Source organism: Bactrocera dorsalis, chromosome 5 (assembly GCF_023373825.1).
Source record: "Bactrocera dorsalis isolate Fly_Bdor chromosome 5, ASM2337382v1, whole genome shotgun sequence".
Classification (NCBI taxonomy): Eukaryota; Metazoa; Arthropoda; class Insecta; order Diptera; family Tephritidae; genus Bactrocera; species Bactrocera dorsalis.
Window position 1 is genome coordinate 48525652 of NC_064307.1, and position 15453 is coordinate 48541104.

Genomic DNA, 15453 nt, shown 5'->3' on the forward strand with positions numbered 1-15453 from the left:
ACCACTGACCTTAACAACCGCGCAGTTAGTTCTGCTTTCTCCAGACTGCATGAGGAAGCGAAGGAAATGGGTCTGGTAATGAACAAGGGCAAGACGAAATATCTCCTGTCATCACATAAACAGTCGTCACACTCGCGACTAGGCTTCCATGTCACTGTTGACCAACCAACAACAATATCAGCCCCGAAATCCAACGCAGAACAACTCTTGCCAACAGGTGCTACTTCGAAAGACTAGGCAATTGAGAAATAAAGTCCTCTCTCTACGAACAAAAATCAAACTCTATAAGTCACTCATTGTTCCCGTCCTGTTATATGGTGCAGAGGCATGGACGATGATAATATTTAATAAGTCGACCTTACGAGTTTTTGAGAGAAAGGTTCTATGGGTGATTTATGGTCCTTTACTCATTGGCAACGACGAATAACGTATTTGATGGAACGATGATATGTACGAGTTTTTCGACGATTTTGACATAGTTCAGCGAATTAACAGACATCGACTACGCTGGCTAGGTCATGTAGTCCAAATGAATGAAAATACTCCTGCTCTGAAAGTACTCGTAGCTATTACCCGCCGAGGGTAGCAGAGGAAAATGAATACCTCCACTCCGTTGGAAAGACCAAGTGGAGAAGGTCCTGGTAACACTTGGAATCACCAAATGTCATCAAACAGCAAAAAAGAAGAACGGCTGGCTGCTATAACCGCATACGCGGTGTCTACGCCAATAAAGAAAGAGAAGACAAAGAAAATGAATTCGGTAGAATGGCAAATGAGTATCAGTCAGAGTTTAGCGTAAAAAGCCAAAGCAGTTGGTAAGTTATACTCTTTATAATCTAACGCGAAAACTTTCAAATATATATGACTTTCCGGATTGCTACTACAAACGTTCTTATTTCTTCGACATAGCAAAACTACTACGAAACCAAAGAGGTAAGGTTTAAGAAACATATAGGAACAGAATTATTTCAGACAATTTTGATAGGTTCTGATTAAAGCATCGCCATTTTCTATTTATTAGTATAGATCGCTGTCTCCATACAATACTGTTCATCAATTAAACCCGAACATTAGTAAGGATCGATTTCCCACCTTTCGAAAATTAAATTTTTATTTATTGAAGCGGTAAGTTATTGGTATTACAACAAAGAAAATAAACTTTATAAACGAAACTTAAACAAAAAGTAATTAATTACTACATAAATAACTAAAGTGAATATCGGAAATATACAAAAACTTCCAAATTCAAGAACGGTTTTCGAACAGACCAAATCTGAATAAAATGAAAAATTAAAAAAATTAAACTCAAAAATTGGCATCGCTTTAATTCGAGACCAACGGTATAGCGCTTCTATCGAAAGTAGTTTCCAACAACGGAATTTGTGTGTAAGTCTGTTGTAGAGCGAACTGCTCACGTTCGGTCTGTCGCGGGTTCTTGCAACGCATGCAACTACCAAACAAACGTAACCAGCGTCGTGATATAGACCTGCCACCCGCGCCACCACACTTCTGAAGCGTCGACCTGCGCGCGCCTTGCGTAGCATCTACAGCTGCTGAGATATCCATTGCGGTGCTGTTGGAACAATGTGCAATATACAAACCCGACGGCGATGGAGTTCGCTGCTCACGATTATAGTGTAAACTGCGAACTTTCGGCGCAAACGTCGTATGTTCACTGGGTTCGACTGTGTATCGCTTACTATGTGCAGATTTCGGCGACGAAGACAACTCAATCGCTCCGACATCAATGGCCGAATCGGAGCTGCTCGGCTGACTTGTGCGCGAATTATGTTGTGACTTATCGCTGTTGTGGGTCGCAACCGTTTGAGCTTGTGCTTCCCGAAACTTAAGAGAGTTGCTGCGTTTGCGTAGTGAGGCTACAGAGGAAAGGACTGGGTTAAGCAAGATATATTTTAGCTGATTTGACGCAACCTACCTTTTTCTGTGGCCAAACGCCGTTCGGCACTCAACCCATCCGTATAGTTGCAGAAATTCAATGACATCGGTTGTATGGCAGCCACGCTTTTAATGTTCCGTTCACACGCCTCCAATGTACCCTCCACGCATTGGTTATTATTGGCGTCCGGCGAGTCGGGTGTCACAAATATGTGCATTTCATTATTTGGTATACCGACATGTAGCGGAGACGGTGATGGCGGCGGTGGAGGTGGTGGCGAGTGGTGCTCGAATTCTGTCTGTGTTCCCTTCGTAGTTTTTGTGGCGCAATAAAGCAAACCCTGCAATGATTGCCGTCCGGTACCCCAATAAGGCATACCAGACGTACTCGAGTGACTGTACCCAAGCGGGCCGCTTGTCATGCCATTCAATGTATGACGACCACTAACATTTCGCTTCAGCTGATCCTCGGCGGTACTCAGCCGTACACGCAAGAAGTCCACATTTTGTCTCAGACGCGTAATTTCACTCTGCTTCTCATCCAGCTTCAACTGCTGGTAGTCATTGTACGATTGCAAACGATCGCGTTCGTCCAGTAAGAGCGCATAAGTAGCTTTGTCCACTGCACCAACTTTATGAGCGGCGCACAAATCGTTCTCCCCACTCTCGTCTGTCTGCCGTGTATGGTTAATCTCTGCAACGTCGTCGTCATCGTCATCGGCAGCGCCGCCACTGCCACTCTGTGTAGACATAGTCCCTGATGTAAGCGCCGTTAAATTGCTGCTGGACAAGTCTGCGCTCGCTTCCTGCTCCATTTCGTCCGCCTCCTCTTCAACACCATCAATGACGCGTACAAGCGCTTGGCTCAAACTGTCCGCCATCGCGGTCACGCCACGCTGCAACTGCAGCCTCTTCAATGCGTGCGGATCGTGCACCAGTGCCAAGGGCATGGAGCGGTGCCTTTGGAAGCGGGCCAACTTGCGACGTCGCTCATCCTCGTTGCGTATATTTGCGATATATTGTCCGACTTTACTCTCGACATGCTTGTAGCGCCGCTTCGTGTACTCCGAATGTATATCCTGGTAAGAGCGGGATTTATGTTCGCCTCCAAGCAGTTGTGCGCGCGTTTCACCCATGTTAGCGAGATCACTTTGGTCGCTCTTAATCATGCGATGATTACTTAGCATTGCAGCGTTACGGGGTTGCTCTGTAACGGATTCTGCGGAGGAGATTGTTTGGTCAGCGGATGAGCTGGATATGTTGAGATTGTGCACCAAAGTAAGTGGACTTTTGGGAATTTCACCGTTGTACAGCTTTTGTTGTTGCCGTTCACGCAAGCGGTGTGGAAACTGAAACCTATTAAGTGGCGTGGGTGAGAGATCTGCCTCGAAGAGTTCGTCATGTGGAAAACTTTCATCCTGTATGCTCATTTTCGAAAATTGTCGATGAAACTACGTGAAGACTGGCGATAAATAGCTTTAACATATGTTTTTTAAATGACAACAACAATAAAAACGCGTTCAAAATGTATCATACACGATTTAGCATTCCTTAGTTACGAGTAAAACGAGTGAAAAGCACAAACATTAAAACGAAATTTGAAAACTTTGTTCTGCATAAATAGTATTTGGAAACGCGATCAATAAAACAATTAAAACGAAAAATAAATCTCGACGCGACGTAATTTTATGTGTAAACAGATATCTCGACGTAATGACGACTAAACCGCTGTAATAAGGAAGCACATAGTAAATAACTCTGCACAATAAACTAACGGAATTGGGGGCATTAACACTGTCAAATACATAGGCTACATATCTTCATATGTAAAGGTAAATAAATAAATATGTATACTTATGTATATATAAGTGAGTAGGTAGTAATAAGCATGTTTATTAGGGTATGACTTAAGAACTTAAATATCTTACGAAATGCTTAATAGATCCTTCTTATGAAGATAATATATAATATTGTCAATTATTGCGAAAGCTTTTATTCAATAGTAAATAATTTATAATTTTTAGCCCTGAACAGATCATATCAAGTTAGCGACGAAGCGGAGACCCTATAAGTATAAGTAGTATGTAAGTAAATGATCAGCGTGTCATCTGTTTATAGGTGAACGATCGCAATTTTGCACACGGCCATTTCTCCCTTAGAAGCCAGTCCATGCCATACAAACAGAGCAATCAAAATCAAGTTCTCGTACGAAGACTTCTTTTTGACATGATATCCTTAAGAAACTACTGTACAGCGATAAGAAAAACGCCTAAGAAGGCAATCTACTGGAAGTATAGTAAACAGGTTTATTCCTAATATCTGTTTTTGAAACTTTTAGAACATTTGTATATGAATATAGGTTCCTAATTTTATTATTTAACTAACAACTAACGGATAAAATTACTCAGAGGTTCATTGAACTTCCGAAATAATGATACAAACGGCCATCTAATCTTTTAAGGAACTTAAATATCAGCGGGAACAAGAGATGAGTTCGGATTAACGCGACGAGGGTTGACTAAGAAGTGGTGACTTGTTTACCATATCGCTTACCTTCGCCCATAAATGACACCAGAAGTCGCTTAAGAAGATTGAAGTCTTTCATGTATGTATATTTGCTATATCCGGATGAACGTAAAAATCTCTTGTACTTACAACAATCAATCCACTGTAAGTGGACTGTGCTGAGATGTCATCTGGAGGATAAAAGTGAATCTAATAACTCATTCGAACTTATATATGTACCGCTTTGTAACTTAGGCCTTCATCATTGTTCTGAGGGGACTGCACTAGAAGCATACCACCTTCACTCGTCCCATAAATGAAGTCCCATAAATTAAAGGCTTCATATGGTAAATAAGATAATTTGAGGCATCGTATTTATACCATTTCTAGCTGCTTTGCATAAAACCTAGAAAGTATGAGGCTTTGTCAATAAAGACTTTGGCTTAGATAGCTTGTAAACTCTTTATACAATTAATCGTCAATAAGAGCCTACGAATCATGCGTCGAATATTCTGACTGAAAATCACAACCTACAGCTATGGAGTCTAACGAAAGACCCACCCGAATAACAAGCAGGTCGCATGACTGGAAATTTAGCAATGAGAATCGATCAGCAAATGTCCGAATCACCTATGATGGCGAGGTTAGATCTCCGAAAGTACAGCCCTTAATACAGCCGGATAAAATCCATAAAATCAATTTCGGTAACGTAGAACCGGCTGTTGTGGGAACTGAAGTGAGATAAAGAGAATAACCCTTGCGCGGCTTTGTTCTGCCAACCCTTGGATGCCCTCGATGACAACTTATCTAATCCTTATCATCCTAACGGGATTAGATAATATTACAACAACAACAACTTCAATACTTGAAGTCAGGCCCTAACTAGGTTGGTTGAGATCCTTTCAAATTGCAGTAATTAAACACAAATGGAAAAAGTACAATTATGAGCTTTTTTTATTTCTTTTTTACCGATTCAAACAGCCCGTGGTCGAATAAAATCCGGGTCAATTCCGGTGCGTAGAACCGGCTGTCGTGGGAACGAATTATAAGCTTATGGTATGGTAAGGTATATCTCAGATGGAAGTGAAGTTATAGTTTAACTTGCTGCGCCAGCCAGTTAGGCTACAGTCTCCGATACTTGGCAATGTAAACATTGTCTAATTGTCTTGGTCGATGGAAACACCCACCCACTAAAATAATGAGCTCACCATATGTTGTGGTTGTTGTTATAAAGGCAGCAAATCTTCCGCAAATTTAATTGAGGAAGGCTGTCCAGTTAACGTCGCTTGGTCGGATATAAAACTCGCTAGCTTGCAAGTAGACTCGACTGTCGGCGGAACAACGAATGCCTTCGGTATAGAATCGCTTACAGTTAAGAAAATCCGAAATATTTCAGCTTAGGCTTACTTTATTTATTTCAATTAAATTGATTATATAATATATAAATACAATAATAAAATAAAAAACAAATTTGCGTACAAGTTCAACGGTAATAAAATATATACAGTTTCAATAATACAAAGATTTTACAAAACAATGTTTAGCATAGCCAATTGCTCACAAGGAAATACTGTATAAATAATTTTAAGTTTGTTAAGAATTTTAAGGATTAATTTTTTTAAGTAATTTTGATCCAGCATATTTGTAGTTAATTTGCGCTTCATGTAACAATATTAGAATTTGCATGTTAATTATTAAAGGAATTTTAACAAAATAATAAAGTATGCTCTGATAATATTTGGTAAGTGTACTAACTGGTTATTGTAGCTAATTTGATAAATATATGTACTCGTGTGTGTGTGTAAACATGCAGGTATATAGTAGTAATAGGTTTATATAAGGTTTACATTTGAAACATATAAAGAATGCATATATTATATAAGTATATAAATGGTATATATGTAAATATTTTACGCGCAAGTTCAGCGGAATGAATAAGAAATGTGTCAAATTCGCACACTATGAACCGAAGCAACACTGCCAGCTAGTTAACCGCATACTGTAACAATTTTTACTACTTAAATCATATTTTCGTCTATGTCTTATAAGTTGTGACGTAGTTTGTGAACAAACGTATTTAGAGATTTACTACTGTTGTTATTGTAACAGTTACTGATTCTTCTTATTAGCGCTGTCATAGTTGGGTGGTAGAGCCTTAAAAGAAAAAAATAAATGTTTTAATAACGTTTAAAATAACACATAATTAGTACATACATCATAGGCTGGTGGCAAGTCGCTCGGTGCAGCATTATTGGAATATTGGTTGTAAGTTGTATTTTGGGCGCTAGCCATTGCCTCGGCTTCTTTAGAATCTGTGAAATCAAATTGGATGAAATTAGAATAAATTTAAAAATTTTTTAAATGCAACTTTTTATACATATGAAAAAAGCAAATCAGAACAGCTTAAAAGTTAAAAATGTCAAAATGCATAACAATGCTTACATTTAAATCAACTTTTTCAATTTTTTTTTTTAATTTTCAGTATTGAAATTTACTTTCTTCATGTACTAACACACAATACACACAGAGAAAAGTATTTACGGGAAAATAACTGGTATTGGTATAAACGCAAAATTCATACAAGGCTGTGGTGTATAGTACGGATAGTAATAATATGTGGTATTACCTGTAGACAATAAAAGTTAAAGCGTTTAAGTAAAATATATGCAAGGAATATAAGTGTGCGCGTTTGCATGTGAGAAAGAGTGTAGCTTCTCGGCTTTTTGTGTGTGTGTGTTGGCAACTTTCAAGGTTCAAAATTAATAATTAACAAAACTCAGAAGTTCAAAAGAGCGTATAGTACCTGGTAAGGGATTTGATTTTTGGTATGTTTTTGCGACGTTAAATATTTGTAGTTTAGGCGGTTGCATACTTGTGCGACACTTTTTTAAAACACTGCAGGCGAAATTTACGAAATAAAGTAATTAAATAAATACTTTTCAAATTCAAGGTTCATATAACAGGTGTTAAAACATGTGTGATTGATGCACTGGTGTTAGAAATTGAAGAATTTTCGTTTGATACCAAATTTTAGATGTTAGGTTATGATGAAAAAGTAAAATTGAATCGAAATAACTGTAACCATTATTAAATGCACATATTAGTATTTACTTACTTGCTGGCGGCATGCCAAAGCCCATTGCACCGGCCGCAGCTCCACCAGGTGCACCGCCTGGTGGTGGGTAACCTCCCGGCTGGGGATAGCCACCTGGTTGATGGCCGGGATTGTAAGCCGGATTGTAACCAGGGTTATATGATGGATTGTAGGCACCGGGGGCGCCCGGAGGATAACCGCCTGGCTGGCCGTATCCACCAGCCGCGTAGGGTGGTGGTTGATTTCCGGGTGGTGGTTGTTGTTGTGGCTGTTCGGATGGTGGTGCTGAAAAGCCGTTCCAGGCTGGGGCATCGTTGTTTCCGTATTGAGGCTGTGGGTTGCAAGCACCTTGCGGCTGTTGTGGATTGTAACCAGGTTGTGGCTGTTGTGGATTATAGCCAGCATATGGCTGTTGTGGATTATAGCCTGCGTATGGCTGTTGTGGGTTATAGCCGGGTTGCGCATATGGTTGTGGTGTATAAGCTGGTGCTAAGTATGCGAAAATGCGCATGGTGGCAGGATGGACACAAAAGTTAGCATTTGAAAATGTGTTTAAAAAGACTTAAAGTATCTATTTATAAGTAAAGCGTTATACATATATATATATATTTTAAGCAATAAAGCACCGAAACCACTAACTACACATATATATAAGCACACTATTGTAACAAAAGCCGAGAAGTCTCACACGATTTCCACGTATAAAGAATTATCCAAAAATAATACTTCATTTGTACTTACGTCCGCCAATGCCAGGATATGGTGGTGGATTATCGCTTACAAACACCGTGCCGTTGGCTGGGCCACTGAACGCCTCATGTGTAGGCAGCCAACCGTAGTAGCCTGGTGGTGGCTGATAGGCCGGTGGTGGAGCCTCATGCCAAGCACCTGCTGGCGTGTAGGGTGGTGGATCATCATTGGGAGCGCCACCACGATGGTAATTACTTTGAGCAGTACTAGCTGCGCGTAGCAAAGCCTGACCGTACTCAATCGCTCCACCAGACTTAAAATGCAACTTGAACTTTACCTCGCCAATAAAATTTCCGTTTGGTTGCGCACGAACCTTGGCCTTAATGTAGTTGGCGCCAAAGACTGGCTGCTCCAACTCAACCTAATATACATAAAAATGCATTATATTAGAACAAATATATCTATACACATATATTAATAACTGTTTTACATCTGAAAGCGCTATAAAAGGTGCACTAAAAGATTGCAGCTGATCAGCCGGTTTTTTATTGTTAAATATCAGCCGGTGTGACGTCAGGTAAATACGCCCTTGCTTTGAGCCCTTAAATACAGGATTATCCTGACCGGAGAAGTCCATGGTAACGCCATCACTATGCAATAATATGCTGAGGATAAAAAAGAAATGTTAAAACATATTATGTATGTGCATTGCGAATAAAGTAGTCATAAAGAATTTGCATACGTCATATCTTATTTTACAATCTGACGTAAAAACATCAAAAGAGCTAATCTACGTAAGTTTATAGATTAAAAGCTAAAAGTATATCCACAGATATTATTTACACTATAGCTTTCTTTACATAATATTCCCTGCTAAATACAATTTAAAACAAATTAATGTTACTCAGTATGCAGAAATACATTTTTAAGCAAATTTGGTATTTAACAGTTGTACTTACTACTCTCCGGCATGAATCAACACCCCATTATTGGCGTGTGCCGTATTTACAGACATTATCAGGTAATATATTTAACGATTTCTATATTTTAGGTTTTAATATAATTACGATTATTAGAATACGCAATTCTGAAATTTTCTCGAACCACAAAAACCTAATTACAGATGAATCACTTCTATGTTTTGGTATGTTTTGTTGTTGATTTTCGGTAGTTATGAAAAATTTGCCGAAAGGTGTCGCAAAAGGCCAAACATATGATTCTAATGCCAGTAACACAAATGGTACGTCGAATATAAATGCAAAGATTGAAGCAAATGCAAGGAAAATAATTACCACTCTGCAACCAAATATGTTAAAGAAATAGGCGTTCATGGTCGTAAGACCTCAATCAAATACAAAGTCACCTACGAACATCTTAACGTTACTCCTATGCAATTATTGCTTAACGTTATTCATGAAACAATTTTTTTTTCTTACTTTTGACATGTCAATATTGTCAATTACTTCATTAGTTCAAACAACTTTATGTATATAATTAATAATTATGTTATTATTTTCTGCTTAGATTAATTATGTCAATTTGGCAACAGCTTAGAATTTTGTAAACATTATGGTAAAGGGAATGTACTAAATTATTAACTGATAAGGTGCACACAAAGCAACAGCTGAAAGGCGTCAAAAGGCAACTGTCAGATTGCTCAGGAGTTGAGTTTCTACTGCGATACAAAATGGCAGACTAAGACAGGAAAATGGTTGCATGTTATTATTTTATAAAAATTCCTAAAAATTTTGCCTCAAAAATAATGGTTTAACGAAAAGTTTCAATACTTAAAAAAAAAAAATCAGATAGTTTAAATGTAGATTCTTAATAGAGCTGATATTATTGGCAAATGTAAGAAAAACTAAGTTTTATAGTTGAGACTTTTTTAAGTATGGTAAAATAATGCATTTCCACCACAACAAATTTTAGTAGAAAATAAGCAACCGTGTGATAAAGGAACCTGAATACAAATTTTATAGCTTTCAGAAATTAAATTTCATAATAAATTATTTATGTCGGGTAGTTTTTATAACAGAAAGGCTCTATCAAACTATCTTCACCAATAACATCCGCATTGAAGACTTCCAAAATCCTAATGGTAATAATGAAATGAGCACTACGTTAAATTGCATCAAGGTAAGAATTTTTGTAATGAATAAATCAAAAACAAATGAACAGTTCGTGGTGCTCAGATAACCGATGTCTTCTGTGATTGTGAGGTCGGTGGTAAACTGGACTATCTTCTCGTTTGAATAGCTGTTTTCAACGTGAACATTGGATTTCGCCAAGAAGACGTACAAAGTTTAAGTGCAAATGTTGGGATCAGTGATAACTGTGATGCCAGCTACAAATGAGTGAATGGGAGCCACAGCAAAAGAAGGTAAACACTCTCGTTAAAACAAATAATATTTTAAATTATTATTAATAATTAACATCTAGAAGTCGTGGATTGCCTTCGGTGATGAAGAAAGTTAAGCTAATGTTTTATTTATTTATTTATTAAAAGAAAAATAATAATATAATTATTATCTTACAGAGTAAGAAGCACTAGCTGCCAAGGCTTACGGCTGAAGCTAATGTTGGTGAAGGAAATATCTAAGGCGGAACCCACCCTGAGCGGGATTATGATCTAATGAACGGGGCTAGTAATGCTAAAAGTACGAGGGCTGTCTGATAAATAACCGACCTCAACGTGAAGCTAGCGGCACATCTGAAAAAAGTTTCTACTTCAAATTGTGCATATTATAATAGCTACTCGCCAAAATTTCAGAAATTTATCTTGCGCAATTATCTGTTGACAGTCGTTTTTGTGAGTCTATTTCGGTGATTTCCCCAAAATGGAAAAAATTGAATATCGAGCTGCAATTAAATTTTTATTTTTGAAAGGCAATACGCCTTCACAAATCAAAGATGAGTTGGACTCTGTGTATGGTGACTCTGCACCATCGTTTACCACCGTAAAATTTTGGGCAGCTGAATTTAAACGTGGTCGCAGGAGCTTGGAAGATGATGAACGTCCTGGGCGTCCAAAAACTGTAACCACTAACGATAACATCGCTAAAGTTCATCAATTGGTACTAGACGACCGCCGGATTAAAGTTAGGGAAATAGCTGAGATTATGAAGATGTCAAAAGAACGTGTTTGTCACATATTAAACCAAGATTTGGGCATGAGAAAGCTGTCCGCGCGTTGGGTGCCGCGTTTGCTTACGCTAGACCACAAACGTGAACGCATGAACATTTCCAGCGCTCTGTTGGCTCAGTTTAGAGGCAATAAGACCGAGTTTTGGCGCCGATTGATAACTGTAGGCGAAACTTGGATTCATTATTATACGCCCGAAACAAAAATCCAATCTAAACAGTGGATTGAAAAGGGTGAACCGGCCCCAAAAAACCCTAAAGCTGTGTATTCGGCTGGGAAAGTGATGGCGAGTGTTTTTTGGACAGCCATGGAATTATTTTTATCGACTATCGTGAAAAGGGAAAAACTATAACAGGAGCATACTACGCATCATTATTGGACAAGCTAAAGGAAGAAATTTCGAAAGATCGGCCACATTTGCAAAAAAAGAAAGTCTTGTTCCACCAAGACAACGCACAATCTCACACCTCAAAAGTCGCCATGGCGAAAATCCACGAATTGCGGTTCGAACTGTTTGACCATCCACCTTATTCACCGGATCTAGCACCAAGCGACTTTTTTTTGTTTCCTCAACTTAAAACTGCGCTCGGCGGCCAGAGATTTTCGTCAAATGAGGAGGCAATCTCTTTCGTTAACTCGTATTTTGCAGAAAAAGACGCCAAGTACTATTTGGAAGGATTGCAGAGATGGGAGCATCGCTGGGAGAAGTGTGTGGAGTTACAAGGAGACTATGTAGAAAAATAAAAAAAAAATTGTTTAAAAGTCGAAAATGTGTGAATCTCATGTCTTAAAGTCGTACATGAACAAACTATTCAATATGTAAAAAATCTTAGTTGTACAGATATTTATTCACAAATATGTGTCTAGTGTTAATTTAATCATATATAATAAAGTTAAATATCAGCAACGGTATTCCTTTAATTGTAAATCATACCGACAGAAAATTTATTTGTACAATTTTCATAATATACATATAGTACATGTATATCATTTACTGCATTTAATTATTAATAATATAAAATATAATTTACGAATCTAAATATACTCTTAATTCTGTTTTTTCCCGGTTTGAAAATAAAAAAATTTTAATACTTTACACGATTTTATTTCATTTATCACAACTGAAAATTTTTTTGAGCTTAAAACACAACTTTTGTGAAATATGCCCATATACATATTGTTACGAATTTACTCTTGCTAGTTTACTTTGTTAGGTTCGTATCTCTGGATTGACAAATAAAATCAACACTGTTTAATTTAATTCAACAACTCTTTATTTCACAACTCGTCTACACTATAACAGTTTCCTCTTAGCACTGATTGATTACGTTGGCACTGCCACGGCTTATATAGCCACGCACTTCTCGCTGATGCCGACGTGTCCTTCTAGAATATCGCGTCTGGAAATTACCAGAACATACGGCTATAGCCACGCACTTCTCGCTGATGCCGACGTGTCCTTCTAGAATATCGCGTCTGGAAATTACCAGAACATACGGCGCCAGACGCAAGCAGACAGTCGCGGCGCCAGACTCAGCAATTGTTTAACTAGACGAGCAGACAGTGTGGCGCCAGATGTCTACAACAAGACAAATGCTATTCCATATACCTACAGCTATTGTTCATAATCAGGGATGCATATAGTAATACAAATACAACTTAATACTACTTTTTGTAACACTGCCCTCCACTAAAGCCTAATCGTCCCGATTAGGCACAAATCCTCTTGAACCAAATGGGGCGAGCCTCTCCAAATGTACTACTTTCATTTTACATCGTGCTTTCCCATTTCTTTGTATGCGGTATACCACGTCATTAAGTCGTTTCATCACCATATAGGGTCCTTCCCAGGCTGTCTGCAATTTCGGGGACAAGCCTTTCTTTCGAAGTGGATTGTACAACAGGACCAGATCACCTTCTTCAAAACCTTTTGAATTTGCCGCTTGATCGAACCGGTCCTTCATCTTATTGCTCATCAGATGCGTATGCTGTCTTACCATTAGATGCAATTCATTCATTTCTTCCTTTAAGGCAGAACAATAATCTCCATCATTTCTTACAGCTGTAGGATTCGTTCCAAACTTAAGATCAGCAGGGAGTCGCAGATCAGATCCAAAAATAATCTGTGCTGGCGTGTAACCAGTTGTCTCGTGCTTCGCTGAACGATACGCCAGCAGGAACATCTGGATGCACTTGTCCCAATTCCGTTGATCTTTATCAACGATTTTCCGCAGATGTTCTTCGAGCGTTCGGTTGAATCTCTCCACCATTCCATCTGATTGTGGATGTAACGCTGTCGTCCGTGTCTTGTGGATGCCCAATAATGTACAGACTTCTTGGAAAATGGAAGATTCGAAATTCCTGCCTTGATCTGAGTGTAATTCGATGGGCACTCCGAACCTTGTTATCCAATTTTCTACAAACGCTTCGGCTATTGTCTTCGCTTCTTGGTTTGGTAAGGCATACACTTCTGGCCATTTACTGAAATAGTCCATGACAACCAGTAGATATTTGTTTCCGGCCGTACTGGTTGGGAACGGACCTGCAACATCCATTGCGACTCGTTCAAATGGTGATCCCACGTTGTACTGTTGTAGCCTACCGCGACTTTTGGCTTTAGGACCTTTAGCTGCCATGCACTCTACGCAATTACTTATCCATTCTGCTATGGAATCTCGACAACCGATCCAGTAGAACCGTTGTTTAATCTTCTCTATAGTTTTTGTTATTCCAAGGTGCCCTCCACTAGGTCCATTGTGATATTCTTTCAATACTTTTGGGATCATGGACTTCGGTACTATGATCAGCAGACGAGAATGTTTGCCATCTTCGCTTTCCCAGGTACGATGAAGGTATCCATTAACGAGGTTTATGCTGTTCCATTGGGCCCAATATGCTTTTGCCGTTGGACTCTCGTTACTTATTTGTTCCTTTGGTGGTCGTACCCCATTTTCTTTGGCCATTACCAGCTTTGCAAGATCAGGGTCCTCCAGCTGATTGATTCTGATGCGATGAGGAGTCCAATCATCTTCAGGTTCTATATTCAGTGATCGCACGTCGATTATACCTTCTTTTCCTTCTGATTTGGAGCAATGTTTAAATTCCAGTGGACAAGGGCGATGTGATAATGCATCCGCATTTTTGTGGTGAATCCTCTTTCGGTGTTCTGTTGGTTGTTTCCATTTTGATGGGTTTACTTTTATCTTGCAATTTCGGGCAAAGTGACCCGCTTTTCTACAGTTGAAACATCTGCCTGTTGTATTTACTCGCTGTGCAGCAATTGTCTTCAGAGTCTTCAATATTTCTTCCATCAGCGCCGGTTGTTCCATTTCAACCCTTTGTACTTTGTGTGCTGGTTTACTTAGTAGGGAAGCTGTTTCCTGTGTGAGGGCGTGCGAAACCGTTTCAGCAAACGTTCTTTTTGGCATTGCATATGTGGCGCGTTTGGTGTCCACATCACGAATTCCATTTATGAAACATTGAATTTTTACCCTCTCAATGTAATCCACAGGTGCATCTGCATTTGCCAAATGAGCCAGTCGTTCTATTTCAGTTGCGAACTCTTGCAATGACTCGTTCATTTTCTGACCCCTATTTTGCAGTTCGATCTGGTATATTTGTTTCCGGTGCTCACTACCATATCGTCTTTTTTAATTGCTGAATTCTCAATTCTCCGAATTTAACCATCTTGAATTTGGATTATTTGACAATCCCACTTCTGACACCAATTGTTACGAATTTACTGCTTGCTAGTTTACTTTGTTAGGTTCGTATCTCTGGATTGACAAATAAAATCAACACTGTTTAATTTAATTCAACAACTCTTTATTTCACAACTCGTCTACACTATAGCAGTTTACTCTTAGCACTGATTGATTACGTTGGCGCTGCCACGGCTTATATAGCCACGCACTTCTCGCTAGATGCCGATGTGTCCTTCTAGAATATTGCGTCTAGAAACCACCAGAACATACTGCTATACGGCGCCAGATGTCGCTAGATGCCGATGTGTCTAGAATATTGCGTCTAGAAACCACCAGAACATACTGCTATACGGCGCCAGATGTCGCTAGATGCCGATGTGTCTAGAATATTGCGTCTAGAAACCACCAGAACATACTGCTAT

General features: G+C 39.0%; 2 protein-coding genes across 9 annotated transcripts; both read right to left on the reverse strand.

Moving 5' to 3' along the window:
* Nucleotides 1-1062: 1062 nt before the first annotated feature.
* LOC105223774 (protein swallow) lies at nucleotides 1063-3663 on the reverse strand. The gene is made up of 2 exons (XM_011201605.4): nucleotides 1937-3663; nucleotides 1063-1877 (listed from the first exon to the last, which is right to left on the reverse strand). The coding sequence occupies exons 1-2, from the start codon at nucleotides 3324-3326 to the stop codon at nucleotides 1324-1326; spliced, it is 1944 nt and encodes a 647-aa protein (XP_011199907.2). The 5' UTR covers nucleotides 3327-3663; the 3' UTR covers nucleotides 1063-1323.
* A 2128-nt stretch (nucleotides 3664-5791) lies between these two features.
* On the reverse strand, nucleotides 5792-9356 carry LOC105223775 (WW domain-binding protein 2). 8 transcript variants are annotated; one of them, XR_007423065.1, is made up of 7 exons: nucleotides 9145-9356; nucleotides 8676-8850; nucleotides 8237-8606; nucleotides 7517-7984; nucleotides 7205-7296; nucleotides 6943-7027; nucleotides 6615-6713 (listed from the first exon to the last, which is right to left on the reverse strand). XR_007423065.1 is itself a non-coding variant. In XM_011201606.4 (6 exons), the coding sequence occupies exons 1-6, from the start codon at nucleotides 9198-9200 to the stop codon at nucleotides 6511-6513; spliced, it is 1212 nt and encodes a 403-aa protein (XP_011199908.2). In that variant the 5' UTR covers nucleotides 9201-9356; the 3' UTR covers nucleotides 5792-6510. The 8 variants fall into 8 exon arrangements, 3 of the variants coding, with proteins under 3 accessions (XP_011199908.2, XP_029405103.2, XP_049314937.1); XR_007423066.1 differs by having other exon boundaries at nucleotides 6927-7027; XR_002183845.3 differs by lacking the exons at nucleotides 7205-7296; nucleotides 7517-7984 and adding an exon at nucleotides 5792-6555 and having other exon boundaries at nucleotides 6616-6713.
* Between the last annotated feature and the right edge of the window lie 6097 nt (nucleotides 9357-15453).